General features: G+C 36.5%; 1 protein-coding gene across 5 annotated transcripts; it reads left to right on the plus strand.

Annotated features, from left to right (window-relative positions):
- The first annotated feature begins 78 nt into the window (after positions 1-78).
- Positions 79-27,537, plus strand: kif20ba (kinesin family member 20Ba). Of its 5 annotated transcripts, XM_042742228.1 has the most exons (36): positions 79-237; positions 567-680; positions 792-881; positions 1,062-1,181; positions 1,394-1,532; positions 2,103-2,287; positions 2,393-2,444; positions 2,543-2,755; positions 3,332-3,443; positions 3,551-3,628; positions 3,713-3,859; positions 3,944-4,100; positions 5,745-5,999; positions 6,232-6,371; positions 6,485-6,614; positions 6,773-6,808; positions 6,962-6,980; positions 7,908-7,957; positions 8,107-8,226; positions 8,859-9,006; positions 9,812-10,775; positions 12,192-12,330; positions 12,411-12,533; positions 12,633-12,693; positions 12,830-12,955; positions 13,462-13,580; positions 13,676-13,831; positions 13,909-14,085; positions 16,250-16,384; positions 18,475-18,564; positions 20,523-20,735; positions 21,693-21,752; positions 25,493-25,567; positions 25,875-25,977; positions 26,086-26,222; positions 26,804-27,537. In XM_042742228.1, exons 2-36 carry the CDS (start codon positions 573-575, stop codon positions 26,879-26,881), a joined length of 5,055 nt encoding a protein of 1,684 aa, XP_042598162.1. In that variant the 5' UTR covers positions 79-237; positions 567-572; the 3' UTR covers positions 26,882-27,537. The 5 variants fall into 5 exon arrangements, with proteins under 5 accessions (XP_042598162.1, XP_042598159.1, XP_042598160.1 ...); XM_042742225.1 differs by having other exon boundaries at positions 6,773-6,980; XM_042742226.1 differs by lacking the exon at positions 21,693-21,752 and having other exon boundaries at positions 6,773-6,980.

Here is a 27,537-nt window from a genome sequence, read left to right on the forward strand (position 1 = left end):
CAATCTAGTTATGAGAAATGCGCAGTCCACGGTCCGCGCATATTTAACGTCACTGTGACGTGCACGAGCACGCGCTCCCAGCAGTCTTTGCGGTTGCTCTCGCTTATCCGATTGGTGGAATTTGAAAATATGTACGCGCGACAGTTTGGGAGATGAGGCAGCACGAATAAACACAGCCGCTAAAACACAAGTTAAGAGTTAAAAACAATATAATACACATTATCCACTCACAGCCATGTAAGTCAACCAAGTTAGCATGTTTTAATGAGCATGTTTGTCTGTCCTGTTCTTATCTGTGAGTTTGTCAGTTCGGGTGGGTGTTAATGTCATTTATTTGTGTGTCAGATTGACTTATATGTAAATAAATATGTAAAATTGTGTAATTGTCTGTTAAAATGAACATAAGATTATACAACTGACAAAATGCTTAATATATAGGACCTGTATTATTACCATCAGATGTGATTAAAGGGTTGTCATACTCGGTAAATCAGAGGCTGTTATTTCATCCTGATCTTTTATGTCTTCTCTCATGTGTTTATTATTATTATTATTATTATTTTTAGAGCGATATGATGGAGTCAGGGCTAAAGGATGATACGGAAAGACCGGATATGATAGCTGTGGGAGATTTAAGAAGAAATCTGTCCTCAGATTTCAGCGAGTGTTCAGATTTCCAGGTAAGATGACAGCCGGCCATGAACAATACTACAGGATAAAGTGTGATTTTTATATTATGATTAATGAAATAATCAACAGAGATGTTTTGAGCCTTGATGTTTCTTTTGAAGGACCCGTCTGACCTGGAGAAGGAACATTTGAAGGTGTATCTCAGGATAAGACCATTTTCATCAGCTGAGATTGAGAATGGAGAGTCACAGGTGAAAATAAGGGATAAATGGTTCACCCAAAAAAAAAGCATCCTAAAATGCACACCCTAGTGTAGCATTTTTTTATAGGGTTAGGAAAAATATTTTAAAAGGAAAATGCCCCTGAAAATGTGATCATTCATTGCATCTAAATAAAATGATTAGTCTGTGCCTTCTCTCTGTGTTTTTGAAGACTGTGTGGCCATTCACCCTCCAGAGACTGTGCTCCTCAAAGCTCCACAATCATCTCTTTCTGCCAGGCTCAGTGATAAATCAGTGCCAGTTACAGCTCAACGTTTCCAGTTCTCTCAGGCAAGCAGACCCATCAGCACAAACCGTCTAGATTGTGACTGATTATGTGAGCCAGTAGTTTTCCCTATTTAACCATTCTGAAGAATCTTCATATTTGTCTTTGGAAATACTGTTTGAGGTCAAATGTTGTGCTCTTTCTTGAGTCATGCACATAACTTGGTTTTGTATGACAGATTATTCACAAGGTGATATTAGCATTGTGGTATTTTTAGGTTTATGGTCCAGACACTACCCAGAAGGAGATGTTTGATGGCACAGTGAAGGGTCTTGTGAGGGATGTGCTAGAGGGACAAAACTCTCTGGTCTTTACATACGGTATCACCAATGCTGGGAAGACCTACACTTTTTTAGGTTTGTGTATTTTGTTTTTCTTATTGTTTTTGATAGACTGAATTCTTTTTCTGTTGTAATTGACATAATGCCACTAATGTTGTTAATAGAGTTTAATAGTCAATGTGTTAATGCTCCATAAGACCAAAACGCATTTTAATTTGAGCAAGAAGCAAAAAGTTATGTTTCAATGAAAGATTTCAAACTTTTTTTTTTTCTCTGAAGAAGAACACAATAAAGGCCAGGAATATGAAGTAGGGTCAGGGTAAATTGAGGTCAGTTTCAATCAGACCAACCTTGTAAAAGAGTGTCTGTGTTAATTCAGAAGTAGCAATGGATAATTAATTCCGCATCAAAAATAAAAAGACGGGCAAGAAGGACTGTCCATTTTCTCCAGGGGTTCTATCCATTGGTTATTTGAATGGAGGCAGATCTGAATGTGTCTTGTGACATTTTGAATAATACTTACAAGGTCAAAAAATTTATCAACACAGCATGCATGAATGAATCATTCATAATAAGAAAATGAATAATTAAGATGCATTTACAAAATACAAAGCTTGAATTTCTATACTGTTGTTGATGTATTAGGTCCGGATACTGATCCAGGCATCTTGCCTCGTTCCCTCAACATGATCTTCAGTAGTCTGGATGGTCGCATCTTCACCCAGATGTGCCTAAAACCCCAGAGGTGCCGGGATTTCATCCGGCTCACCAAAGATCAGCAAAATGAGGAAGCAGTTGCCAAACGCAACCTACTAAAGCTTTTTAAAGAGGTAGCTTTGTTGATTACTTTTACAAATTGTGGTCCATTTCTGATTCCAAATTACGTGACAAAAATTGTAGTTTGTCTCAATCTTTAGTTTTTGTCTTCTCTTTAGACTGATGCACAGAAGAGTACATCTTGCCATAGCTCAAAGTCTGATCTTGAAGGTAAAGAGATTTTTTTTTTTTTAGTTACACCTTGTTCTTGGCAGTCTGATTATATATTGTTTGCCTGGCTGACCCATAACTTTCTGGTTGCCTCTTAGATGGTTCCACTCTAAGTGATATAAGCTCTGCAGCGAATGAGAGGAGCTTAGCTGTGGATCCGGATATACACACCAAGTTTTCTATTTGGGTCTCATTCTGTGAGATCTACAATGAGAACATCCATGACTTGCTAGAACAGCATTCAAACAATGCTTTACGGAGAACCAACCTCCGTCTTTGTCAGGATGTCAAAGGAAACTCATTCATCAAAGGTAAATGGTCACCTGTTTCTGTAATTTACTATTTATTCTGTTATTAAACCGTTACAATGTGTCCATGGACCTGATGGCTTATCCAAGCAAAAGTTAAACCCTGATGTTATAAAGTTTTGCATATAAAAAAAATAATGCATGCGGTAAGCCTGCATTGTCATATACATTTCTCTTTTATGCATTTAGCAGATTATGTTATCAAAAGTGACTTTAAGTTATATATTTGATCAGTTCAGGCATTCCCTGAGAACCAAACCCATGACCTTGGTGTTGCTAGAACCATATGTTGTTTGAGCTGGAGGAGTGAGATTACACTGCAGTATTTCTTCATTAAATCATTCCAAAGAGCAATTATATTTAATTTTAAATAACTCAATTTAAATCTCCAGAAACATTTTTTTTTTTTTTTTTCTTGGGATAATGTGTAATAGCTAAAACTGGCCAGGTGCTGGTGCTAGAGCAACAAGAAAAAATTTAGCAATGAGAGCATTTCCATGTGTTAAGAGTGATTCTGTCTGTTCATTTAAGGTGCTGAATCAGATTGTGTCTTTGCTCATAAAAGTTTTTGTATTCTAGATCTGAGATGGGTGCAGGTGAGCAGTGCTGATGAAGCCTTAAAAGTAATGAAACTGGGCAAAAGAAACCAGAGCATCTCCAGCACTAAACTCAACCTGCTATCCAGCAGGAGGTACACTATACAAATTCTGTAACTTTATGCTGTTTATCCATTTTAACACAGTGAGTGTTGTATGCATATGTTATTCTGACTTCATGTCATCTTTGCCTGATTTTTAGCCACAGTATTTTCTCTGTCCGGATCTTGAAGGTGGAAGATGTGGGACTGGGAATACCCAGAGTGGAGTCAGTTAGCGAGTGAGTCTGTGTATCCTGATCTGAGCTGTCTACAGGTTGTGTTGTGTTTCAGAATGGTTTGTAAAAGTATGTACTCTGGTTCAAGCTGGCTCTGTGTGATCTGGCCGGTTCGGAGCGATGTGCTAAAACACTAAATATAGGTGAACGGCTGAAAGAGGCAGGGAACATCAACACCTCTCTACTCAGCCTGGGAAAATGCATCAATGCACTCAGAAATAACCAGCAGGCAAGGTATACAATTTCTTTTTTTCTTCTTTTCTTTTTATTTTTTACTTTTCTTTGTCCTTTAAACACTTTTTTTTTTTGTCCTTTCAGACAGCACGTTCCATTCAGAGAGAGTAAACTCACTCACTATCTGCAGGGATACTTTACCGGCCGGAGCAAAGCCTGTATGATTGTAAACATTAACCAGTGTGCCTCCATGTATGATGAGACGCTCAACGTGCTCAAGTTCTCTGCTGTAGCTCAAAAGGTGTGTAACATCCTAATATGTCTGCGTCTAACTCCTTAAAGGGTAAGATCACTCAAAAATGAAAATTGTCATTAAACACTCACCCTCATGCCGTTCGTCTTTGAATATTTAATGTAACCTGAGATTTTTAATGAAAGCTGACTGATTTCTGTCTAGTGGTTGACCGATATTGGTTTTTTGACAACCGATGCCGATATCTTGGAAAGTGGGGGGGGGCTGATAGCCGATATAAAGCCGATAAAAATTTTTTAAAATTTTAATTGATATTTAAGACATTTCAAATCATTTGACAATGGATTAAAAAATAAATGTATAAAATAAACATACTTATACTTTAGATGACAAAGTATTTTCTCAAATAAATAAATATTTAATAAAAATATAATTAAAAAGGAAGTAATCACTGTAACCAACAGGGCACTCAGTATTCTGGGAAGTTTTTGTGCATTGGGAATCATATTTTTCAAATAAAGCCAGGGAAACACTCATTTTACATACAGCTCACAGAGAAAATGACATGAATATGACAGTGGGCAAATGCATAAAGCGCATGCATTTCATCATGCTGGATAAAAATGCATATTTCACAAGATCTCACAGCTGGATTCGACTGAGCTTGCAAGGTTTGCAATGTTCATTAGTCATTCAAAGATTTGTTTAAATGATATAAATGCAAATTTGCTTAATGCTGACAGCAAATGAGAAAGTCATGCCTATGTTTGCTTATTACTTATAATATAAAAGCAATCGTTATAATAATATTTGCATACATTAATTACTTTGTTTAACCATTCTGTCTGATTTAATAGACAGACTTCTATCCGTATTACACAGAACTGTTAACAACGACGGTGAACAAGAGGGAGAATGTGAGCTGTGTGCTCTCAGGCGCTGCTGTTCTCAGCGCCATCAAAATAAAAGTTCTGCCTCGAACACATCGACCGATATTTGCAAAATGCCAGATATCGGCCGATATATATGCCTAGGCGATATATTGGTCGACCAATATTTCTGTCCCTTCATTTGAAAATCTATTCCACCAAAACTTTGACACTTCAAAAAGTTCATAAAGAGACTGTTAAAGAAATCCATATGAATCCTTGGTTTAATCCAAGACTTAAAAGCAACACAATATGGTAAGTACAGTTAAGTTCCTGTTTATATTTGATATGCTTCATGTATTTGTGTTAATCAATGCACGTGAATACAAGTCTAAATGAATTTATTATATAAAGCTATTGTGTCTCATCTTCAGAAGAATTAGATTAAACATCTTGATTCATAGGGGTTATTTTTACAATGTGTTTAGAAACTTTAAGCATCAAAGTTTCAGTAGAATGGACTTTCAATGGAGGTCCAGAAATCTCGGGTTTCATTAAAAAATATCTTTACTGATATTTAAAAGATGAATGGAAGTCTTAGGGGTTTTGGCACAACATGAGGGTGAATAATTGATGACAATTTCTTTATTTTTTAGGGCCTGTATCCTACATTTTTAGACCATTGAATTGTTTCCCCATCATATTTGTCAAGGTTTCTTGACATCGCTTAAACTGCTGAAATGTTTTTTTTTTTTCTTTGCTGAAATGTTAAATGTTTCTTTTTTTTTTGGAGCTGTGTTATGGATAGTTCTGTGCTTTTCAGGTGGTGGTTCTCAACACTAAGAGCGTTCCAGTGGTGGTGAAAAGGAGTGCTAGAGAGGTGTCCTTCATTATCAACAACGTTGATCGACGGGAAATGCGGCGCAGCTCGCTGGTGCGATGGGACCCCAGCCTTGAGGATGTCCATGAAGATTCTGACACTGATGAGGATGAAAAGGGAAGTGAAATGGAGGACACCATTCTGGATGCTGAGGAAGAGGGGAAAGAGACTGTGCTGCTCGATAGGGGTGTTTATGAGGTGAGATCTGGCACCTTACACCATAAGTTACATCAATAGTAATTTTAGTTTTTGTCCTAATCAGTCATAGCTTTAAGTATCAGACAAGACACATTTTTACTGTTTTTTCATCCACTTAGGCACACAAATATCGATGTGTGTATTAATATTTTTAAATAGTTGCTGCATGTTTTTGTTTGCATAACACTGAGGTTTCTGCGTCAGCATGGCTGTTTTGTGTTTGTATGTAAAGGCCCAGCTGCAGTTTATAGAGGAGATTCAGCAGCAGTTGAGGAAGGAGAAAGCCGAACACTTAGCTCTTGAGGCACGTGTTCGAGATGAAGTTACAAAAGAATTCTCTGAGCTGATTTCACAGATGCAGGAAGATTACAGGTCAGAGATCACAGGCCCCCGTGCTTAATTATGTGTAATTAAAGCAAATTACAGGTCATGCTATATGATGACCCAGACCGCTTTCTGTGTCTTTTTTGTTTTTTCTATTTTAGTGAGCGCATATCTAGAGAGCGGGAACTGATTGAGGAACGTTGTGAACGGAGACTGGAGATTCTTAAAAACCTGGTGGGAAAAACAGCTGTGGAGGACGACAGCATGAATTCAGCTGCGCCCAAATCAGAGGTACAGATATGCTGTAGTTTTCAGAGCAGATATTCAGGTTGTACTATACTTTCTAAATACTTTTACTATACACTTTATTTAAAAGGTGATCTTATGTTTTTTGTTACTGCTCAATTATAGTGGTGAATTTGTGTGTGTGTCTGTGTGTTTGTGTGTAGGAAGAGAATCATGTCTCTCCAGACAGCATTCTTGATGCTATGAGCAGTAACTTGGCTGGAATCAGACCGGACGCCCAGGCTGCCCAGTCCTGTTTGGTGTCCTCTGACCCTAAAGTCTCCGTGACACTGCTAGACCTTGAGAAAAAGGTCACAGAACTTTCAGACCTGCTCAGTGAAACTCAGAATCAGCTGTCACTCAAGACACAGGGTGAGAAACGATTGCAGATAAGCAGACCCACAACAAATCTCCCCTTGCACAGAAATGTTTTGTGCATCCCCTCTCCTTTCGATGTTAAAGGGGTGCTATTATGCTTTTTCACTTTTTCAACTTTAGTTAGTCTGTAATGTTGCTGTTTGAGCATATAAAAGATCTGCAAAGTTACAAAGCTCAAAGTCCAATTCAAAAGGAGATATTTTATTTAACAGAAATCACTTTTCAAAAACTACAACGAACGACTCGTTTGGACTACAAAGCATATTTTCCGGGATTTGGGATATCACAAAGATCGATGAATGGGACGAGAACTGGTTGAGCTGCACTAGAGAAGGCAACGAGTGCTCCCACTATGTCGGAGACACGCTAGTGTTCCCAAGGCAGACAAGCTTAGAGTGGTTAGAATCATCCGGGTTTAAATTGCTGTCAAATTGATTTGATTTTGATGCAATATTTACACTGAAGCTCACAGCTATGATAAGGGGCATGACATTTCCCAACCAGGCGCCGAGTGCTGTCAATCACAACACACACTGGCCCAGCTAACCAATCACAACACAGACTGGCACAGCTTACCAATCACAGGGCATTTTGGTATTTCAGAAGGCGGGCCTTCATTTGATGCAGGAACTATTCCAGTCATTCATGCCAGACTGGGGAGAGAGGTGATGTAATGATGTAAAATAAGTGAAAAATATGTTTTTCGAACAACCTAGTATGAGAGCCTGTTCTAGTACACCCCCAAAACAAAATCAAGACCTTGAAAAAGAGCATAATAGGACCCCTTTAATTTTTTATATTAACCTTTTGCAGAACCTTTTGCAGTAGGACTAACCACATACACTTGCTTAGTGTTCACACTCCACCTTACCAGGCTTCCTAACTGCTTGATCTAACACCAAGCCCCATACTCCCTCACAGAGCTGGAAACCCAGAGCAGACTGTCAGATGAACTGGAGGAGGTGAAGAAGGTAAAACAGCCGCTGTAAAATGCTTCTGCCATTTTAACACATAGTATGAGGACCAGACTCACAGCATTTCTGCATAGGCAAGCGCCACTTTTTTTTATTTTCAGAAACTGTAAAAATGTGTAAGTTGTGGCTTGTTCTTCTGACTATAGGCTCTGGAGAGCCGCAAGCAAAGGGAATGGGAGCTGAGTGAAATGTGCAGACAAAAGGACGAGATGGTTTCCAAACTCCAGACAGCTCTTGACCAACATGTAGAAAACACAGCTCAGGATGTGAGTGTGAACATCTAGAGAGTTGATTTCAAATGTCCATAATAACTGGATGGTCTCTGTTAGATTGTTGTTGTTTTTTTTTTTATGTTTAAGGCTGCATTTATTTGATCAACGATTCAGTAAAAAACGCAATATTATAAAATATTACTACAATTTAATATAATTGTTTTTGTCTTTAGTGTCACATGCTCCTTCAGAAATCATTCCACTGTGCTGATTTGGTGCTAAAGAAACATTTCCGCACAGTTGTGCTGCTTAATATTTTTGTGGAAACTGTGATGCAGTCTTTGTTGAATAGAAATTATAAATGCATTAAAGTCAACAAATGTATGAATGAATTTAAAAAATGACTGACCCCAAACTTTTAAACAATAGTGTAGCAGTATTTTAACTGGTTATGGAAAAGAATGTTTGTCTGGCATTACAAAGGAATCTTTTTTTTTTTTTGTATCTATTTGGAGCTTGCTTATTGTCACTATGAACTCGTGTAGAAGATACGTGTTCAAAATCAATTATTTTTCCACAAAAAAAAAAAAAAATGAAAGAATTATCATTTTGGGTGAACAGTTCCTTTACAGAAACACAATGTCTTTATTTACTATGTTTAATTTTTCTTTTGTTTGGATTTCCAGAGGGCTCAAATTGACTCCATCAAAAATGAGATCATCCAGCTTAAATGTGATTGTACCTGCTTAGAGCAGCGGCCTGACACCCGGACTGAAACCAGAAAGCGGCGCCAGGAAAGGGAGGGGCTTGATGGACAGCCCCCTCTCAAGAAAGGTACAGACTCCGCCCCAGGTGCTGAAAAGTGCCTCCCAGCTTTTATCAAAACCAGAGGAGCTGGCCGAGAGAATCAGGTCAAAGGACGACGATACCTTCACGGTCGAAAAAGGCTCTCAAACATGAAGAAATGATCATTATAAATAAGTTTTAGAAAAAGTTACCACAGTGCATACCACCTAAATCTCGAAGTACTTCTGTGAAGTGTACTGTTTTTATGAACTGAATAAAGAAGTATATTTATTTTACACATGGAGAACACTGCACACAATTAAAAGCACTATAAGTTATAAAAGGGTGGAAATGCCAATATAAAAGAATGCTTGACTTTTAAATCAAAAAGAAAGAGTAACAGAAATGTTATTATAGTATTAAAGCAGCCCAGACACACAAGGTGCTTCCTGAGTATGAATAGGAGGCTTTCAGGCTGAGTGATTCCACAGTTAAATGCCCCTCTTTCATCTTCAGAATGAAATCAAATTGAAAATTAATTATATGCCCAATGTGTGAGTAAAGACTAGTGCATTTTAGATTAAATTAATTACTTGCTTTGTTGCCAGACCAGTAGCAATAAATTTGAAATGCCTGGTTGTACCAAACTAATTTAAATGTTGAAGAAATCTTAAAATTAAAAAACTTGTATTAAACAAACACTCAGAAATATTGTGTTATTGCATGTCACATTGACAGATCATCAATATAAAAATATTTGTTTATATATATATATATATATATATATATATATATATATATACATACATATACATATCTGTTAAGGGTTTCTGAAGTTCTCCATTCTTTATAGGTCCCCTGGAGGACTCAAAAGTCCAAGATAATGTTCCAGATAATGGATGTCAAGACTCCGCCCTTCTTGAGGTCAAAGGTCAGCTGGAGTGTTGCCTTGCTGAATCCAAACAAAAAGACAAGCAGATCACAGATCTGGAGCAGGAGTGCCACACGTTAAAGGTTTGCATTCAGGATCTAAAGTCTAAACTGGAAGAAAGAGTTTCACCGGAACATATTCTGCAAGAGAAGGTACAGCAGACATCCTTAGAAACTAAATCAGTGGTAACGGCAGTGGATTGCAGCAATTTGAAGGTAGAAGTTGTGTCCAATTATAGCAACACTACAGAACATTTAAAAGGTTTTTCTCAAGAACTGGCTGCTGCCAAATCACAAATGGCTAAGCAAGATTATGAACTGGGAGAGAAGAACAAACACATCTTGACTCTTGAACAGGAAATTACACGACTGCAATTGGAAGCAGAAACATCCCGATACACATTAGCTGACTATGATGAACTCAAAAAAGTCAACTCTGACCTGCAGGCTGAGGTGACAACCCTTCGTGAGATCAAAGCTGAATTAGAGGAGAAGGTCAGATGCCTTGAGAACGAGAAGGAAGAGAGAAACACAGCACATCTGTCTAAAGAGGAGGGACTTGAAGACAGGGAGGTTGGGCTGACAAACCCTAACACTCTTGGATCTAAAAACAGGGAGACCCATAGCAAAATAAACATCACAATGTCTGAAAAGGAAGCTGAGCTGGCACAGAGGGAGGATGCCGTAGCATCAAAGGAAGCTCAGCTCTTAGTGCTGCAGAAAAAGCTGAAGGAAGCGCAAGAGCGTCTGGAGGATGAGGAGACGCAAGCTGTGCAGGAGGTGCGCAGGAGGGAGGCGGAGAGGAGGAGAGAGCTGGTGGCTGTGGCAGAAGAGGCCATCGCTCAGAAAGATGCAGAGCTACAGAAGAGACAAGAAGAGATCAACCGGTCAGTTATGTTCCTCCTCAATTGCATTACAGTTTCCTAAAACACAAGTTACAAAATACCATACAAAATCAGTTGCATTAGCATTGGTGTCACACATGTCGAGCACATTCATTATTTTTCTTTTTTCATATGTATTTATATACACTTTCCATTCAGTGGTTGAAATAAATTAATTTTATTCAGCAAGGATCCATTAAATTGATCAAAAGTGACATTATTTCAAGGAAATGCTTTTCTTTGATGTATTCTTCAAAGAATCTTGGGAGAAAAAAAAAACACGGTTTCCAAAACAAAACATTAATCAGCACAACTGTTTTCAACATTAATAATAGTACATGTTTCTTGAGGGGTTTGACCCTTGATTTCTGAAGGGTCATGTGACACTGAAAACTGGAGAAATAGCTGCTGAAAATTCAACGTTGCTATCACAGGAATAAATTCAAATACATTTTCAAATATATTAAAATAGAAAACTGTTTTAATTTGTAATATTATTTAAATAGTTTTTAAATGCAGCCTTGGTGAGCATAAGGGACTTCTTCATTAAAAAAAAATCTTACCAATCCCAAACTTTAGAATGGTAATATATAAAATGTGTGTGAAATGGAAAAATGTATTATCATTTTGTGTTTAGTCAATTCACTACTTGATCCTTTTTAGAAGTGAATGGCTGTTTAATGTTGATTCTTTGTAAAACAAAGCTTGTTTTTGGTCTTTGAAACTGACTTTAATGGTGTGAATGGGAGTATTAGCAGCTTTTCTATAAGCATTGATGATTTTCATGAAAGCATCAAACAGCTGCGAAATGTTATTACTTATTCCCTGAAAGAAATTTTCTTTCTTTATTTGTCAAAGATAGTGCACAAGATTGCTGCTTTTGTTGGATTAATGATTATCCCACACAGAAGGACATTGATTTATTTTAGCAGCCTGGAAGGCTTTTTATTGTCTCTTCTTACTGAATAAACAAGTTTATTTGTAATTGAGATTGTGTGTAATGCATTTTGTCAGAATAATGGTCATGTCTTTAAGGCTTTTAGCTAGTGGTTGACCAACATGGATTTTTCGTTGGTTTATGCCAATATTTAGAGAGCAGGATAGATGCTACAATACCAAAATATACCCACAATCCAGTAATAGCAAATGAAATGCATATTTGCTGAAGTGAAAAGAAAACTCATTTTACACATGTACTCGAACATCACTGAAAAAAGATCAATTTGGAACTGACAAAAGGTAAAGATAAAAACTTCTCTTAATTGACCAAGCCGACATGGTTTAATGATGCAGATAATCTCACATTTGCCCAAATAATCAAACACCATTTATCAATACTTTTGCCTCAGATTTATTGTTTATTTTTCTTTGTTGGTATTCATTCTATGTGCATGTGATTTTTTTTTTTTCATCACTCAGGTTAAAGGAGGAGATTAAAACTAGTGAGTGTAAGTTGAACAGTTTGGCTGTTGATCTGCGCAGAAGGGAAGATGATTCATCTGATCTGCGGGAAAAACTCTGTGACTCAAAGAAACAGATTCAGCAGGTCCAGAGAGAGGTGAGAACTCACTTTGTTTCAAACATCTTTACCGTCTGGGCCTGACTGCTGAATCTGACTGCTGTTGGCTTATGGCTTAGATCTCCTCCATGCGGGATGCTGAGAAATCTCTACGAATGAAGCTCAGTGATCTAGAAAAGACTAAAGCACAGCTCCAGAATGAGATCGCCAACAGGGACCGCACCATCAACCAGCTGAAAGCTGTAAGCACCACCCAGCGATCAATAGCTAAAACCACAAAGAGAGAAACATTAATTGACACTGTCATGTGAACTAATTATTTTCTCTTTGTTCTAAAACAGGAACGATCTTCTGAATCGAAATCAGATGAGAATCTGCTGCTTTATCAGAAAGCATGTAAAGGTAGGCTAAATGTTGCTTAATTGCCTGCGTCTGCACAAGTGTGTGCAGTAATGGGTGTCATTTATTGTCAAGTGTTTAATTAAATGCATTGCAATAAACAGTAAAGCATGTTAATGTTTGTTGATGGTTTCCGTAGATTTGCAGGGGCGCAAGCGTGTTATTGAAGACATGCGTTTGGCTCTGACAGAGCAGGAAGAAACGCAGACAGAGCTGGACCTGGAGCTGGACAACAGAGAGGCTAAGATAAATGAGCTCACTCAGGGTACAAGATCACATGGAGAATATTGCATTCATAATACTTTAATGTACTGTTTACCATTTAATAGTAATATCATACATAATTTTATATATATATATATATATATATCATATATACACACAAAACAAACAAAAAAAAAAACACACACATTTGTTGAAAGTATTTCAGGTTGTTGCTGTCTAACGTAACATAAATTGAAAAAATTAATAAAAAATTCAAGTTTAATAGAAAATCCAATATTTGGTATCTCCCCATTTTGCTTTATTCTTTTTATGTTCTCCAGCATGATTTGAGGAGATTTAAAAGATCATCACCTTTAAAGGGAAAAAAAATCTGTAAAAGGAGTTCATATGATTATAGTCACATATGTATTTATTTCTTAGTGACATAAGTACAGAATTTTACATGTTTCTTATTGTTACATCAACGTTTTTTTTTTGTTTTAAAACCATTAAAATTCAAAATCTTTATATTTATGTTATTTATTACCTCACCGTATTTATTTCCAGAATTGAAGAGGTTGAGAGAATTGCTACCTGAACAGAAGAACAGGAGAGATTCCGGATCAATTTCTGATGATGTTTTACAAGCCAGACAACAGACCACTCAGGCCCAGGAGAGCTTAAAGGTCTGTTGGCCAAATGTATTATCTATTTCTTTTCAACTGTATAAGAAATGCATGCTTATTGTCTTTGTTTGGTTCTTCGGGGTTCATGTTTGTAGCTGGCCAATGAAAAGCACCAGGCAGAGCGCAAGAAGTGGATGGAGGATAAGTTGGTTCTGATTGGTCAGGCTAAAGAGGCTGAGGACAGAAGGAACCAGGATATGAGGCGATATGCTGATGATCGAGAACGGCATGCTCGCCAACAGGCCGAAATGGTAAATAGCAGTGTGTGTTCAGACACTGAATATATTTTTAGTTAAAGAGAGAGTGACTGTTGATTTGTGTCAATTAGGAGTCTCTTGCCGCACGTCTTGCTGCTCGTGAGGAAGAGATGGAAAGCTGGAGAAAAGAGAGAGACACACTCGTCTCTGCTCTGGAGGTTCAGCTGAAAAAGCTTATCATGTCCAATGCAGAGAAAGACCAACAAATCAAGATCCTACAGTCCAGAAACACACCCCAAACACCAGAGGTCAGTCTAGTGTCTGTTACAAACTCTCTTTCTGTTCATGCTACACTTCTAGAAAATAAAATTTTAATTGATCAAGTGACAGTAAAAACATTTAAAAATTGTCAAATAAATGCTGTTCTTTTGAACTTTCTATTTATCAAAGCATCCTGAAAAAAAGTGTCACAGTTTCCACAAAAATATTAAGGAGGACAACCATTTTCAACATTCATACAACCATTGATCATAATAAGAAATGTTTCTTGACCATTAAATCAAGATCAGGTCATCAGATTTCAAACCTAACTGAATCCAGTAGATGCATTAGCAAATCGTTGCATGGGATAGGCAAAAAGCAAAAAATGTCACTATGTTCTTACAAATTTTGGTTGATGATAATATTTATCATAATATACACATTTTTTGGAAATATTTTATTTTAATGTCATGTACATTGTAATAATGCAACTTTCATATATCTGTTCAGCATATATTTTTAAATGTGTAAAATTATTTGAGATAAAAGCATTCTTAATTCAGATGTTATTTAATAATTATTGCGGTTATTAACTCAGTGGCAGTACAAGTGCATTTTGGAAAGTGTGATAGCAGTGTCTTCATTGTTTGGTGGCACTGAATACTTGATTCTGATTGGCTGACAGACATTCTAAAGGGTTAATTTAGTCCTGAGTTGTTTACTGCATTAGTGTCAAATTAGCAGACCTTCAAAGAGCCATACAGCTCTTTTGAAGCCAAGCAAATCTAATAAAAATGACATACAATTCAGAAATTGTTTTTATTTGAACTAAAGCTGACTGGGACCACTGTCCAGCCGAAAAATATATTATAATAATGCAGACCTGCCAACAAGTACGCTGGTACGATTTGTCACTGTAAACTACGCAAAAATCTAGTTTTTGCTTCTGTCCATGTGCAGTATTCAAAACAAGCAACAGAAAAAGATGAAGAGTTTAACCAATCATAACTCTTTTTGTTTGTTTTGCTTTTAAATAATTTCTGCGTTTTATTTCTCTCCTAGAAGCCTAGTTTATAGTTTCAGTTCAAAGCGGTGCGCGCTCGCCCCGTCAGATTCTCTGACAGAAAGGCTGCGTGTGAGGATGACGTGGACATGCTGTTTAATGTGTTGGAGATGTGCTGTTTTCCTTAATGCATAACTTACATTTCACAGGTATATTCTCCATCTGTAAATGTTAAAAAGCCATGGAAATATCTCCATTTTCCTGTCAGAAGTGCATGAGATTCTGCTTTAGCAATTCTCCGCTAATCTCCACAGACTTCATTTAGAATGAGCACGGCGCAGAGCGCAATATAAACTGACTAAAATATACATTTTCTGAAATATTTGTAGTTGGACAATAAATGTGGCATATGAGTAAGTGTATTTGTATGATAACACTAACTGTAAAGTGTAATGAGGTAATCAAAATAGCCTTTTTACTCAATTATTCTGTGCTTTTTATTATTTTCATTTTTAGTTTAGTAACTTTAACTTCTGCTTTAAAAATTTTTTTTTTTGTTTTTAGATTGCAATGTTACAATGTTATGTGATTTTAACCCTTTTTTTGCACATAATATATGCCTACATGCTTACATTCACTTCATTTGTTTAATCCAAATACAAAATACCAAGATAGGCTACCATATACAACTAATCAGCCATAAAAATAAAGAGATATGAATTTTTGCTCATATCGCCCAGCCCTATACAGAAGTGTACTGGAGTTTTAATTAAGTGTACTTTTTTACAAGTACACTTTTTTTTTTTTCCTTTTCCTTTTTTTAAATAGCATAAAAAACGAAATAGCAAAGATTAACTAAACAGTTACGGTAGGAAAAAAAACTGTAAACAGTAAAACTGTAAACTATTTACCCCCACTCCAACCCCCCCCCGCCTGCCACACTGATGGTACTCAAAAAATGTTCTAAGGTTGGCAGGTCTGATAAAGGAGATCTAGTAATGTAGCCTGTGTGACTATAAGACATGTATGTGTCATGTATCCACACACAGATTCCTATTGTCAACAAGAGTCTTGCTTCTGTAAATAAACATTGTTTTTAAACCATGCAGATTAAACAGCTGTATTACCACCTGATTGTTTGCTGTGTTGTTCTACAGTTCATTCCATCATCGATCTTACCCTACATGAACATTTTGTCCCTATCTCAGGAGGTCACTGAGGACAGCAGGACTGATGCACTGCAGGCAGAGCTGGCTGCAAAGGAGGCAGAGATCCAGAAACTAAAGGAACAGCTCCGTGTCAGCATCATAGATAGCAGCCTTCGCAGAAACTCATCTACCCAGGTCTGACACATGTATTTTATTACTGCCGTTCACCCGTTACCTCTGATGATTCATTAGAGTCCGCATATGACAAAATATAATTGCTGTCAAAAGATAAAGATCGTAATTTGAAGTGACTTTACTCTAAATGTTCTCAAAAAGCATTTTGGCATTTGTACTAAATACACTGCTGAGTGGCCTTGTCCTTCAAACAATCATTTTTTTAAAATATATATATACCTGAGTTGAGTTCTCTGTATACTAGGAGAAATTACGAGTCATAAATAGAGCTTTTATATACAGGTCCTTCTCAAAAAATTAGCATATTGTGAAAAAGTTCATTATTTTCCATAATGTAATGATAAAAATTAAACTTTCATATATTTTAGATTCATTGCACACCAACTGAAATATTTCAGGTCTTTTATTGTTTTAATACTGATGATTTTGGCATACAGCTCATGAAAACCCAAAATTCCTATCTCAAAAAATTAGCATATCATGAAAAGTTCTCTAAACGAGCTATTAACCTAATCATCTGAATCAACCTTATTAACTCTAAACACCTGCAAAAGATTCCAGAGGCTTTTAAAAAACTCCCAGCCTGGTTCATTACTCAAAACCGCAATCATGGGTAAGACTGCCGACCTGACTGCTGTCCAGAAGGCCATCATTGACACCCTCAAGCGAGAGGGTAAGACACAGAAAGAAATTTCCTAACGAATAGGCTGTTCCCAGAGTGCTGTATCAAGGCACCTCAGTGGGAAGTCTGTGGGAAGGAAAAAGTGTGGCAAAAAAACGCTGCACAACGAGAAGAGGTGACCGGACCCTGAGGAAGATTGTGGAGAAGGACCGATTCCAGACCTTGGGGGACCTGCGGAAGCAGTGGACTGAGTCTGGAGTAGAAAAACATCCAGAGCCACCGTGCACAGGCGTGTGCTTTTGAACCAGAAACAGCGGCAGAAGCGCCTGACCTGGGCTACAGAGAAGCAGCACTGGACTGTTGCTCAGTGGTCCAAAGTATTTTTTTTCGGATGAAAGCAAATTTTGCATGTTATTCGGAAAAATCAAGGTGCCAGAGTCTGGAGGAAGACTGGGGAGAAGGAAATGCCAAAATGCCTGAAGTCCAGTGTCAAGTACCCACAGTCAGTGATGGTCTGGGGTGCCATGTCAGCTGCTGGTGTTGGTCCACTGTGTTTTATCAAGGGCAGGGTCAATGCAGCTAGCTATCAGGAGATTTTGGAGTACTTCATGCTTCCATCTGCTGAAAAGCTTTATGGAGATGAAGATTTCGTTTTTCAGCACGACCTGGCACCTGCTCACAGTGCCAAAACCACTGGTAAATGGTTTACTGACCGTGGTATTACTGTGCTCAATTGGCCTGCCAACTCTCCTGACCTGAACCCCATAGAGAATCTGTGGGATATTGTGAAGAGAAAGTTGAGAGACGCAAGACCCAACACTCTGGATGAGCTTAAGGCCGCTATCGAAGCATCCTGGGCCTCCATAACACCTCAGCAGTGCCACAGGCTGATTGCCTCCATGCCACGCCGCATTGAAGCAGTCATTTCTGCAAAAGGATTCCCGACCAAGTATTGAGTGCATAACTGAACATAATTATTTGAAGGTTGACTTTTTTTGTATTAAAAACACTTTTCTTTTATTGGTCGGATGAAATATGCTAATTTTTTTAGATAGGAATTTAGGGTTTTCATGAGCTGTATGCCAAAATCATCAGTATTAAAACAATAAAAGACCTGAAATATTTCAGTTGGTGTGCAATGAATCTAAAATATATGAAAGTTTAATTTTTATCATTACATTATGGAAAATAATGAACTTTTTCACAATATGCTAATTTTTTGAGAAGGACCTGTAGATTCTATTATACTAGAAAAGTAGAAAAGCCCTTTATTTATTTTCCAAAGAATTCCCCACACTGCCTGTTTTGTACACATGCATTCATTCAGGCAGTTCTTAGTATTTATTTGTACCAACCTGAGGTGATATGTGTTGTTTATTAGACATACTGTAGCTGTTTATTAAATTGAGTTTCTAATTAGATGTTGAGTGAGGAATGTTGATTGACTGTCTCTAAATTGCTGTGCTAGACAATGGAAGCAGAATTATCTGACACAAAGCCTCTGAACACCAGTACACTTAAACACACAAGCAGAGCCAGAGGATCTGTCACCAGTCAGGTAAAAAAGAAATACGTCTTATTTATCATTTAATTGTAAAAATGTCAATTACTTTCTGTTGCTTGTTTATAATTTTTATTCTTTTAGTTGTCATTTAGTTTTCACAAGTGCATATTCATCTCTCTTAGTTTTGAATGATCTGTCAGTAACAATAGATAAACACCACAAGGGAAAGTTGTTATGCTGGCACTAATGGTATAATAAATTAATGATTTAGATTAATATTAATTTATTAATATATTATCGTTCACGGTTAATTCATTTTAATTCCTATTAGATTAATGTTTGTTTAGACCGCAGTAATTTAAAATTGATTAATTACATGTGACCCTGGACCACAAAAACTGTTTTAAGTCACTGGGGTATATTTGTAGCAATAGCCAAAAAAAAAAAAAGACATTGTATGGGTCAAAATTATCGATTTTTCTTTTATGCCAAAAATAATTAGGATATTAAGTAAAGATCATGTTCCATGAAGATATTTTGTAAATTTCCTTCCGTAACTATATCAAAAAGTAATTTTTGATTAGTAATATGCATTGCTAAGAATTTATTTGGACAACTTCAAAGGCGATTTTCTCAGTATTTTGATTTTTTTTTTTGCCCCCTCAGATTCTAGTTTTTCAAATAGTTGATTGATAGTAGATCCTAATAAACCATACACCAATGGAAAGCTTATTTATTCAGCTTTCAGATGATGTATAAATCTTAATTTTGAAAAATTGACAGTTAAGACATATATGTATTAGTATGTGAATAAACTATAGGTGTAATGCTACATGTATTCGTACTGAAAATTTTCAATACAGGTCTTAGGGTCCAGTATGCATGTGTACCGAACAAATACAGCATTGTATTTGTACAGAAGTGATACAGAAGTGAAACTTCATTGGAAACTTCCAGTTTCATATATTGTTACTTTTAATAAGAAACAAAGTGTCATCATTCAAATTATGTCAATTTTTTCAGGAAATTCAAACAATAAATGCAGTTTTGACTCTCTCTGATGTGGCACGACAGATCAAACAGCCACGTGGAGTGAGCGTTATCATCTCTTGCTCTTTACTACTAGCTTTAGTGTGAAATAAATTTGAATAAACAACTCATGCCTCACGGAATCGCTCAATCAGTGGTTAAACCGTGGAAAGACATCAATAAAGTAGCTTGTAAACAAAATAGCATGTAGCATTTAATTTATCTCAGGCAAGTCATTAGTGTCCACCGCTAAAGAAATGAAGTGCAGAGAAGCGCATTTTGTGAAATATTAGACCGTATACTCATTATAGTTTACTTTACCTGTTAGTTAGTGATGTCTTAATAATTTAATGTATGTTTAAATACATCTGTTATGAAACAAGTTTTGACAGCCACTGTGTGAATAAATATATTTCAACAACAAATAGAAATTTTATCATTTAGAAGTTAATTCAAAAACTGCATTATGTGCAGTTTACATGTTTGCATACAATTTTTTTTTATTTTAAGTTGAGTGTTGATTATTATATTTAACAATAAATAGTAATTAAATTTAAGCTTGGGCTCTGTTGTTAATTGTAACATTATAGTAATGTAAAAGAGCTCCCTATAGTTTAGAGCAGAAGCTGAGGTAGATTTTTATCTCTAGGGAAATATAATTGAATTTATTTAAAGAAAGAGCAATTTGTTCAGAATACCACTGTTTAATAATAATAAAAAATAAAAAATTCCCCCTGCTGTACCGAAACCATACCGAACCATAACAAACCGACATGTTTATTGTTTAAAATGTTTGGGGTCAGTAGGATTTCTAATATCTAATCTGTAGTATTTTACAGTTTTGGAACCTCTTGTCTCATTAGATGAATTTGTTGCATTTGCTGATTTTTGATTAAAAGTATCTACTTTATGAATATATGCACATATTTCTCAATCCATTGATTATGATAATCACGTTAATAATAATGATCTTCATATCACAGAGTTCATCCGGTAGCTGTCCGCTGGTGCTAGATTCATCAGAGATCTCCACGGAAACAGGCAGACGTTCCAGGTTTCCGCGGCCCGAGCTAGAAATTTCCTTTAGCCCTCTGCAGCCGGATCGGTTCGCTCTTAAGCGGCAGGGCGAAGACTCCGCCGTTACTGTAAAAATGTCCCGACCCACACGCAAGAGGAAGAGCGGAGAGATGGAGAAGGTGAGAAATGAAATGGATGGAGGGGGTTTAGAAAATAGTTCTCAATTCACACAAATTAGAATCGAGTGCTGTGACTGGAATGACCTTCAATCATCTTGTGCTTGAGCTGTATGTCTGATCTTTTCAATTTCTGGCCTTAGAATCATGGGAAATTGAGTAGAATGTTAGTTCAGATTTATCACACAGTGTTCAGTCCTTTTCCTCCCCTTTAGTTGATTATTAAAAAATTATTATTGATACTCTTCATAAAACCAGCAGACCATCTGCTGCTGACCTAATCTGCACTGCCAGCAGCCCTTTAATTGTCCTAATTAGGCATTAACAAGGCTCTAATTTTCCTCACTTATGCTTAACGATCAGTGTTCAATGTGCATGGGCAGCAAAATGGCAGTCCTATAAAGCATGTAGTTCTGTGTGTGAGAATATATTTATATGTGTGTGTGGTTGAGCGTGCTTTGGCCTAACCTCACACACTCTTCTCCAGGCAACATAAAAAATTGTGCACACTTGTTTTGGGAGCAATAACAATAATTATAGAATACACAGTAGGTTTATAGATTTCTAAAACCGGTTTATGGAAATTTTATTGAATTGTTCAGACAAAGGGATTATGGATGCACACATTTAAATCTACCATAAACGCAGACTAAACAGGGTGTTAACATTTTATTATATTACACTTTATAAGGGTAGCTATGCACTTAAGAGTCTCTAGTCTGGGTAGGTCATGCTATTCTTTCCAAACAGCAGCACTGTGAAGATGTTATGTTGCACACTGAAAAAATGCTTTTCACTCCAGATAAATGCTCTCTTATTGACAAAGAATTGTGTGCTGTCTCGCTGGTTGTCCCTGGCAACAGAGTCACGCTTCCACATGCTTTGTAGCTGCTAATTGTTGGAGACTTTTGTAATTGAATGGAACAAACTATTTTTAATGGGGCTTCTGTTCGCTTGAAGAGGAAAGGAGGCAGAAGCAGCGTGGTGAAAAAGAAAGCTTTCTCTGAACCCAGCGCTCAGGTAACCTCTTCCTGTTTAATCCTACCACAGCTCTTCCATGTTCAGGACTCCTAATGGTCTGGCCTCTGACACTCAGGGTCATGTTAATTTCCTGAGGTTATCCCACTGAGCTGGATATTGGGTGTATAAATCCATGAAATCGTAAACTTGTTTTTTGGCCCTCTATATTTTTTATTTCACACTAAATCAATTTGGGCAAGTCTGTGTGATGGAGGTGTTCCATTAAATAAGTTACTGGCAAAGTTTGTCCTTAAAATCAACATGAAACCCAAAGAGACTCTCTTTACTTTCTTAAAGGAACAGTTCACAAAAAAGAAAAAAATTCTGTCAGGATTTATGGTCTTTTTTAGGTTTGACGTGCTGCACAAAGATTCTTCAGCACAGACAGGCCTAAAAAGTCCTCAGATATTTTTTAGTTCCACAGAAAATATGTATGCAGTGATAGAATGTTCATTGTTAAATATATTCATTTAATACATATTCCTGTTGTTTTTTGTTTTTTTCTCAAAAAAGTCTCTTGTGCTCAGGAAGTCTGCATTTATGTGATCAAAAACACAGTGATACTGTGAAATATTTTTAACAATTAAAAATATTTTTCTGTTTGTATATAGTTTAAATTTAAGTTTTCCTTTGATGGCAAAGCTTGATATTCAAGCAGCCATTTCAACAGTCTTCATATCAGTGTCACATGATCCTTCAGAAATCATTCTGATATACTGATTTGGTGCTCAAGAAACATTTCTTATTAAAACAGTTGTGCTGATTAAGATTTTTGTGGAAACTAATTCTCTAATGAATAGGATGTTCAGAAGAACAACATTTATTTGGGGGAAAAAAACATTATTTTGTAAAAATGCAAAGGTCTTTGTCACTTTTGACCAATTTAATGCATCATTGCTGAATAGAAGTATTAATTCCTTACTGAGGCCTAACTTTGAATGGTAGTGTACTTAGTCATTGTTTTTATCTACTCTTAGTGGTAGTGAAACCTTCCTGATTCCAGTTAGTGTAATAAACACCACAGCAATACTAAATAACAATAGATGTGAAAGAGTGTTACCATTGGGATACCTCATAAAAAATCCTAAAAAACTTTAAGACACTAACACACACAAAATCCATCACAAACCAAAATCAAACTGAAATTAGGTCTGGCTCTATCCTGAGATTAAATTTCCCACTTATTTACAGTCCAATTTTTTCCTTATGGGTAAAATCTATTTCATTCTCATTGAATATTCTTTTTTCACTCTGAAATGTGTCCCATTACGAAAGTAAAGTTTGCATATGCTGTTTCATGTTGACTTTAAAGGCTCTGTTTTAGCTTCCAAACTCATTTACTAAAAGCAGAACGTGGCCTAGCCTAGACCTCTTTGATCAATGTACCTATAAAGTCTAAAAATAAAGAAATGAAATCCTACCAGTTGCCTTATTAACCCTTTAAAGTCCCTAATAAAGTTTTTGTGACCATTTCATCCAGGCCATTTGTTTAGAGTTCCTGATGGTGGAAATGCAGCTTATGAGTCATTATCCCACAAGCCTTTGATGTATCAAAGAAATAATAACCTTTCTATCAAGGTGGGTGTGTAAATGGAGTGGGTTTTGCTATATGGTTTTACAGAGCCATTAGGGTGATATTTCATGTAAGAGCCATCCATGCACTCAGTGCCAGGGCATTTGTTTCTACATGATGCATAAACAACAAAGGCTTTGGGAAATAATGCTCTGTAGAATTTATAATACACCCATAATTCATCATTCACTCATCAAATCCTCAAGATCATGACTTTTCGCATTTAATTGGAGGAAATCATTGTGATCATGCAATACCTTCACCCTTGACACCTCTGAATTATTGTAATTACACTTTCCCATTTCATGGCAGGGAAACACCAGCACCTGACTGCAGAACAAGCCATCATTCTTGATCTCTCATGCGTTTCCCTCAGATACGATTGAACGGTGAACGACTTGGCAGGTTCCTGGAAGTCAGGGCATTAGTCTTCCTTTAATGCGAGCTTGCAAGTAAGAGAGTGGCATAGTATCTCACCTCCCAACACTGGAAACAGCAGGTGACAGGTGTGACAGACAGAGATCCGCCCCTGTCCGCCCTGTTTAGACTGGTGGGGGTTACGAGCGTGGCATTGGCTGTCACATGCAATGTCACAGATGTGATCTTGTTGTCTAGAGAGAGATAGCGACAGGAAGGGAGTGATGGAGCAAAAACGCAGACAGGTTGGTGAGAGAGAGACAAGAAGAAACTGAAAATGATGAGTCACTGGAGAGACTAAGAACTCTTTCAGACTGAATAATTTATTTATTCTGCAGATTGGATTTTTTTTTTTCATGTATTATTTGTTTATATGTTTGTGTGTGTAGAGAGAGATTGAGAGGGATATGGCAGATGCTCTGTTGTCTTATTAATGATGATTTAATACACTGCACTCTCTTGGCACTAGATCTGTCAACTAATCCTCAGGGGTTTGTGCTCTTTTGAGTGTCAAGAATTTTACCAGCACTGTTTCCAGCTGACCTGAAACCAATTTGTGTTTTGTTAGGATGAAAGATTCAGTTTAGAGAGTCAGACACTCAGTGCTGTTAGTGTTTCTCCATATGCATTTAACATATAATATAATTAGCAATTCTATGATTGCTTGTTGGTCAGAACATAAGCAGAGGGTCTGTTAACCACTGCGTCTGGGTAACTGTTCTTTTCCTTTTCTAGTTGATCATCCATCACATCTTATCTGACCAATCACAGCGAAGCATTCAGATTCTAATAAGGCCTGTTTCACTGTCTGCATTGTGTGAACTGCACATATTAATTTTTGGCAGCCGTATTATTAAGTGGTTACAGCATTCATGCTAAACTCTTATTTACATGCAGCGATTGGTGCATACAAACCCTTTTGTTCAGTAAATCTGACTGAATTCAGACAATTTAAGCAATTTATAGCTACACTTTGGAGTTTAGGTCCAATGTGGACTTGTTACCATTCAAAAGTTTGGGATTGGTAAGATTTATTTATTTATTGTTTTATTTATTGTTTTATAGAAGTATCTTAGGCTCACAAAGGCTGCATGTAAAATGTAATTTATTCCTGTGATTAATTTCCAGCAGTCGTTACTCCATTCTTCTGTGTCACAAGATCTTCAGAAATCATTCTAATAAGCTGATTTGATGCTCAAAAAAAAAAAAAAACTTTTATTTTTCTTATCAGTGTTGAAAATATTTGTGAAACATTTGGAAAGCGCGAGACGTTTTTCAGGGTCATAGAAAGAACAGCATTTTTTACAAACATTGGTAACATTATAAATGTCTTTACTGTCACTTTTTGACAGTTTAATGCTTCTCTGCTGAATAAAAGTATTCATTTCTAAAAAATAATCTGACCCCCAACATTTAGATTTCATGCTAGTCAATTTTTTAACATTCAATATGGCCCACTTCCAGTAACCATTTTATAATATAAAATAATAGGCTTTGTTTAGATAAATTTTCTTGCAAGTATCTTGTAAGCCAGAAATCACTTTGTTTTCTGTACAGAGGTGTAGGTCTGTTACACAGCAGAAACACTATTAGTATGAAAGCACTATGCAAACCGGTTGTTGTAGCTGTGGCTTTGCTCACACTTTGCAGAAACAAAATGTGTGAAACAGGCCTTAAGAAACCAAAGCATTAATGTTAGCCTTCCAAACTCTGAAATATTTGTTTACTCTTGCACTTTGTCATTCCTCAGGATGGGGTGGAAAGTGAGAACATCAGAAATACAAAGAGCAGAATGACTCCTCACCTAACGCCTCATCAGGAAGAGGTCAGTGACCACATTATAATACTCAAGCACTAAGTAAATTTATCACAAAAAAAAAAATAATAATAATTTGTTCTGTCATAAGGAAATCAATCTCACAGGTTGATAATGAAATTCAGGTTTAGATTAATTAAGAGATGTAATGAGTTAGAAATGAGGTGGAAGAAGGAGGTATAGACAGTGGAGGAGTTAAGCAAGAGAACGTGGCTCAGAGTCACTGCATCACACACACACTCAAAGACTGTGATTGAGAGAGTCTTGAATCCTGATCATAGCAGTGAGTGGTGAACACTGTTCTCATTCCTCTCAGCCCTCTAATGCCCAGGAGTCAAACCAAAAAGGAAAAAAAGACAAAACCATCCAGAAGATTGGAGACTTTCTTCATGGCTCTCCTACCTTTCTTGGAAGTAAAGGTCTGGAAAAAAACATTTTCCATCATTATTACCCTTTTGCTAATTCCAAGACTTTGTCAGACTCGGCCATCTTATTTGTCTGACAATCGTATGCTTTCTCTGTTTCAGCAAAGAGGATCATGGGATTGATGAGCAGAAAGTCCCCTGATGGTGGGGCGATGTCTCTAAAACTCAAAACCAAACGTGACAAACAAAAACATGACAGACCAGATATCTCCTCCCCAATGGACATACCAGCCCATCAGGTAGTGTACTGGTAAACGTGTAAGATTTTTCTTTAGTGTTTTTGAAAGAAGTCCTATAAGGTCAACAAGGCTGCATTTATTTGATTACAAATACAGTAAAAACAGCATTAATGTGAAATATTACAATTCAAAATAAGTGTTTTCTATTTTAATATATATATAAAAAAACATTCCCGTGATGGCAAAGCTGAATTTTTAGCAGCTATTACTCCAGTCTTCAGTTCACACGACCCTTCAGAAATAATTTTGATGTGTTGATTTGGTGCTTAAGAAACATTTCTTCTTATCAATGTTGAACACAGTTTTGCTATTTTTTGAAAACCATGATGCATTTGTTTTAAGATTATTTGATAAATAAAAGTTCAAAAGAACAGCATTTATTCGAAACAGTTTCACACACACTTTTGATCAATTTAATGCATTCTTATTAAAGGATTCATTTCTCTAAAAAAAAAAAACCTCTTACTAACCCCAAACTTTTGAAAAGTAGTGTACTTCACGCTGTCAATGTGTACAATGAATTTCAACCTAAAATGACATTAACGTTCTTAGTGACAGTTGACATTTGACCTTTCTTGTAGATCATTGGCCGGAATCCAGAGGAGAAAGAAAGTGAAAACCTTATCAAGAAACGTCTTCGCACTAGAATTGTGAAATAAGATGGAGGGAAATGTATTTTTATTCTGTATTTTGTATGTTTTTTTTTTTGTTTCTTTTGTTTTTGTTTTTTGTTTTGTTTTTGTATTTTAAATCAACTCCATTTTTAATTTTTTTTTTCCTTTTAATCTGATGCACTTTTCATTAACAATATCTATTATGTATTAGTTAAATTTTACTTTTTAGCAAATATGGCACGTAATATATTATCCTGGTAATGAACTTACACTAGGGCTAGGGCAATTTCAGATGATGGAGAGTTTTCATAAGCTCATGTATGGAAGAATTAACAAATTTTTGCCGCTCAAGTTAGAATGGAAGTTCATAAATCACTACTGCACATTTCTGACACAAGCTGTACGTTTAAACAATGGTTATTCGTTTACATTGTGCTTATTCTGCCCTGTATTTAAATGCAAATCTGTACACTAACCACTTTTTACTTTTAAAGATATAAAAATGCACACACACAAAATATAGCACAAATTAAAAGTTTATGGGTTATTGTGATTTTAATTTTTCATCCCACTCGTCAACCTTCTTTTGTTCCTGTGTTTATCTCCCTGTTACAAAACATTAATATGTGCCATTCACATGATAAAGACTCTCCATTACCACATCAGTAAAACTGTGTGCCAGATGCCTAATGACACCCAAA

This window comes from Cyprinus carpio, chromosome B17 (assembly GCF_018340385.1).
Source record: "Cyprinus carpio isolate SPL01 chromosome B17, ASM1834038v1, whole genome shotgun sequence".
Classification (NCBI taxonomy): Eukaryota; Metazoa; Chordata; class Actinopteri; order Cypriniformes; family Cyprinidae; genus Cyprinus; species Cyprinus carpio.

Coding starts and splice junctions, on each gene's coding strand:
- kif20ba (XM_042742225.1), top strand. CDS start 573: ATGATGGAGTCAGGGCTAAAGGATGATACGGAAAGACCGGATATGATA. Junction 6,981..7,907: donor GCTGTCACTCAAGACACAGG/GTGAGAAACGAT, acceptor ACTCCCTCACAG/AGCTGGAAACCCAGAGCAGA. Junction 26,223..26,803: donor TGGACATACCAGCCCATCAG/GTAGTGTACTGG, acceptor CCTTTCTTGTAG/ATCATTGGCCGGAATCCAGA.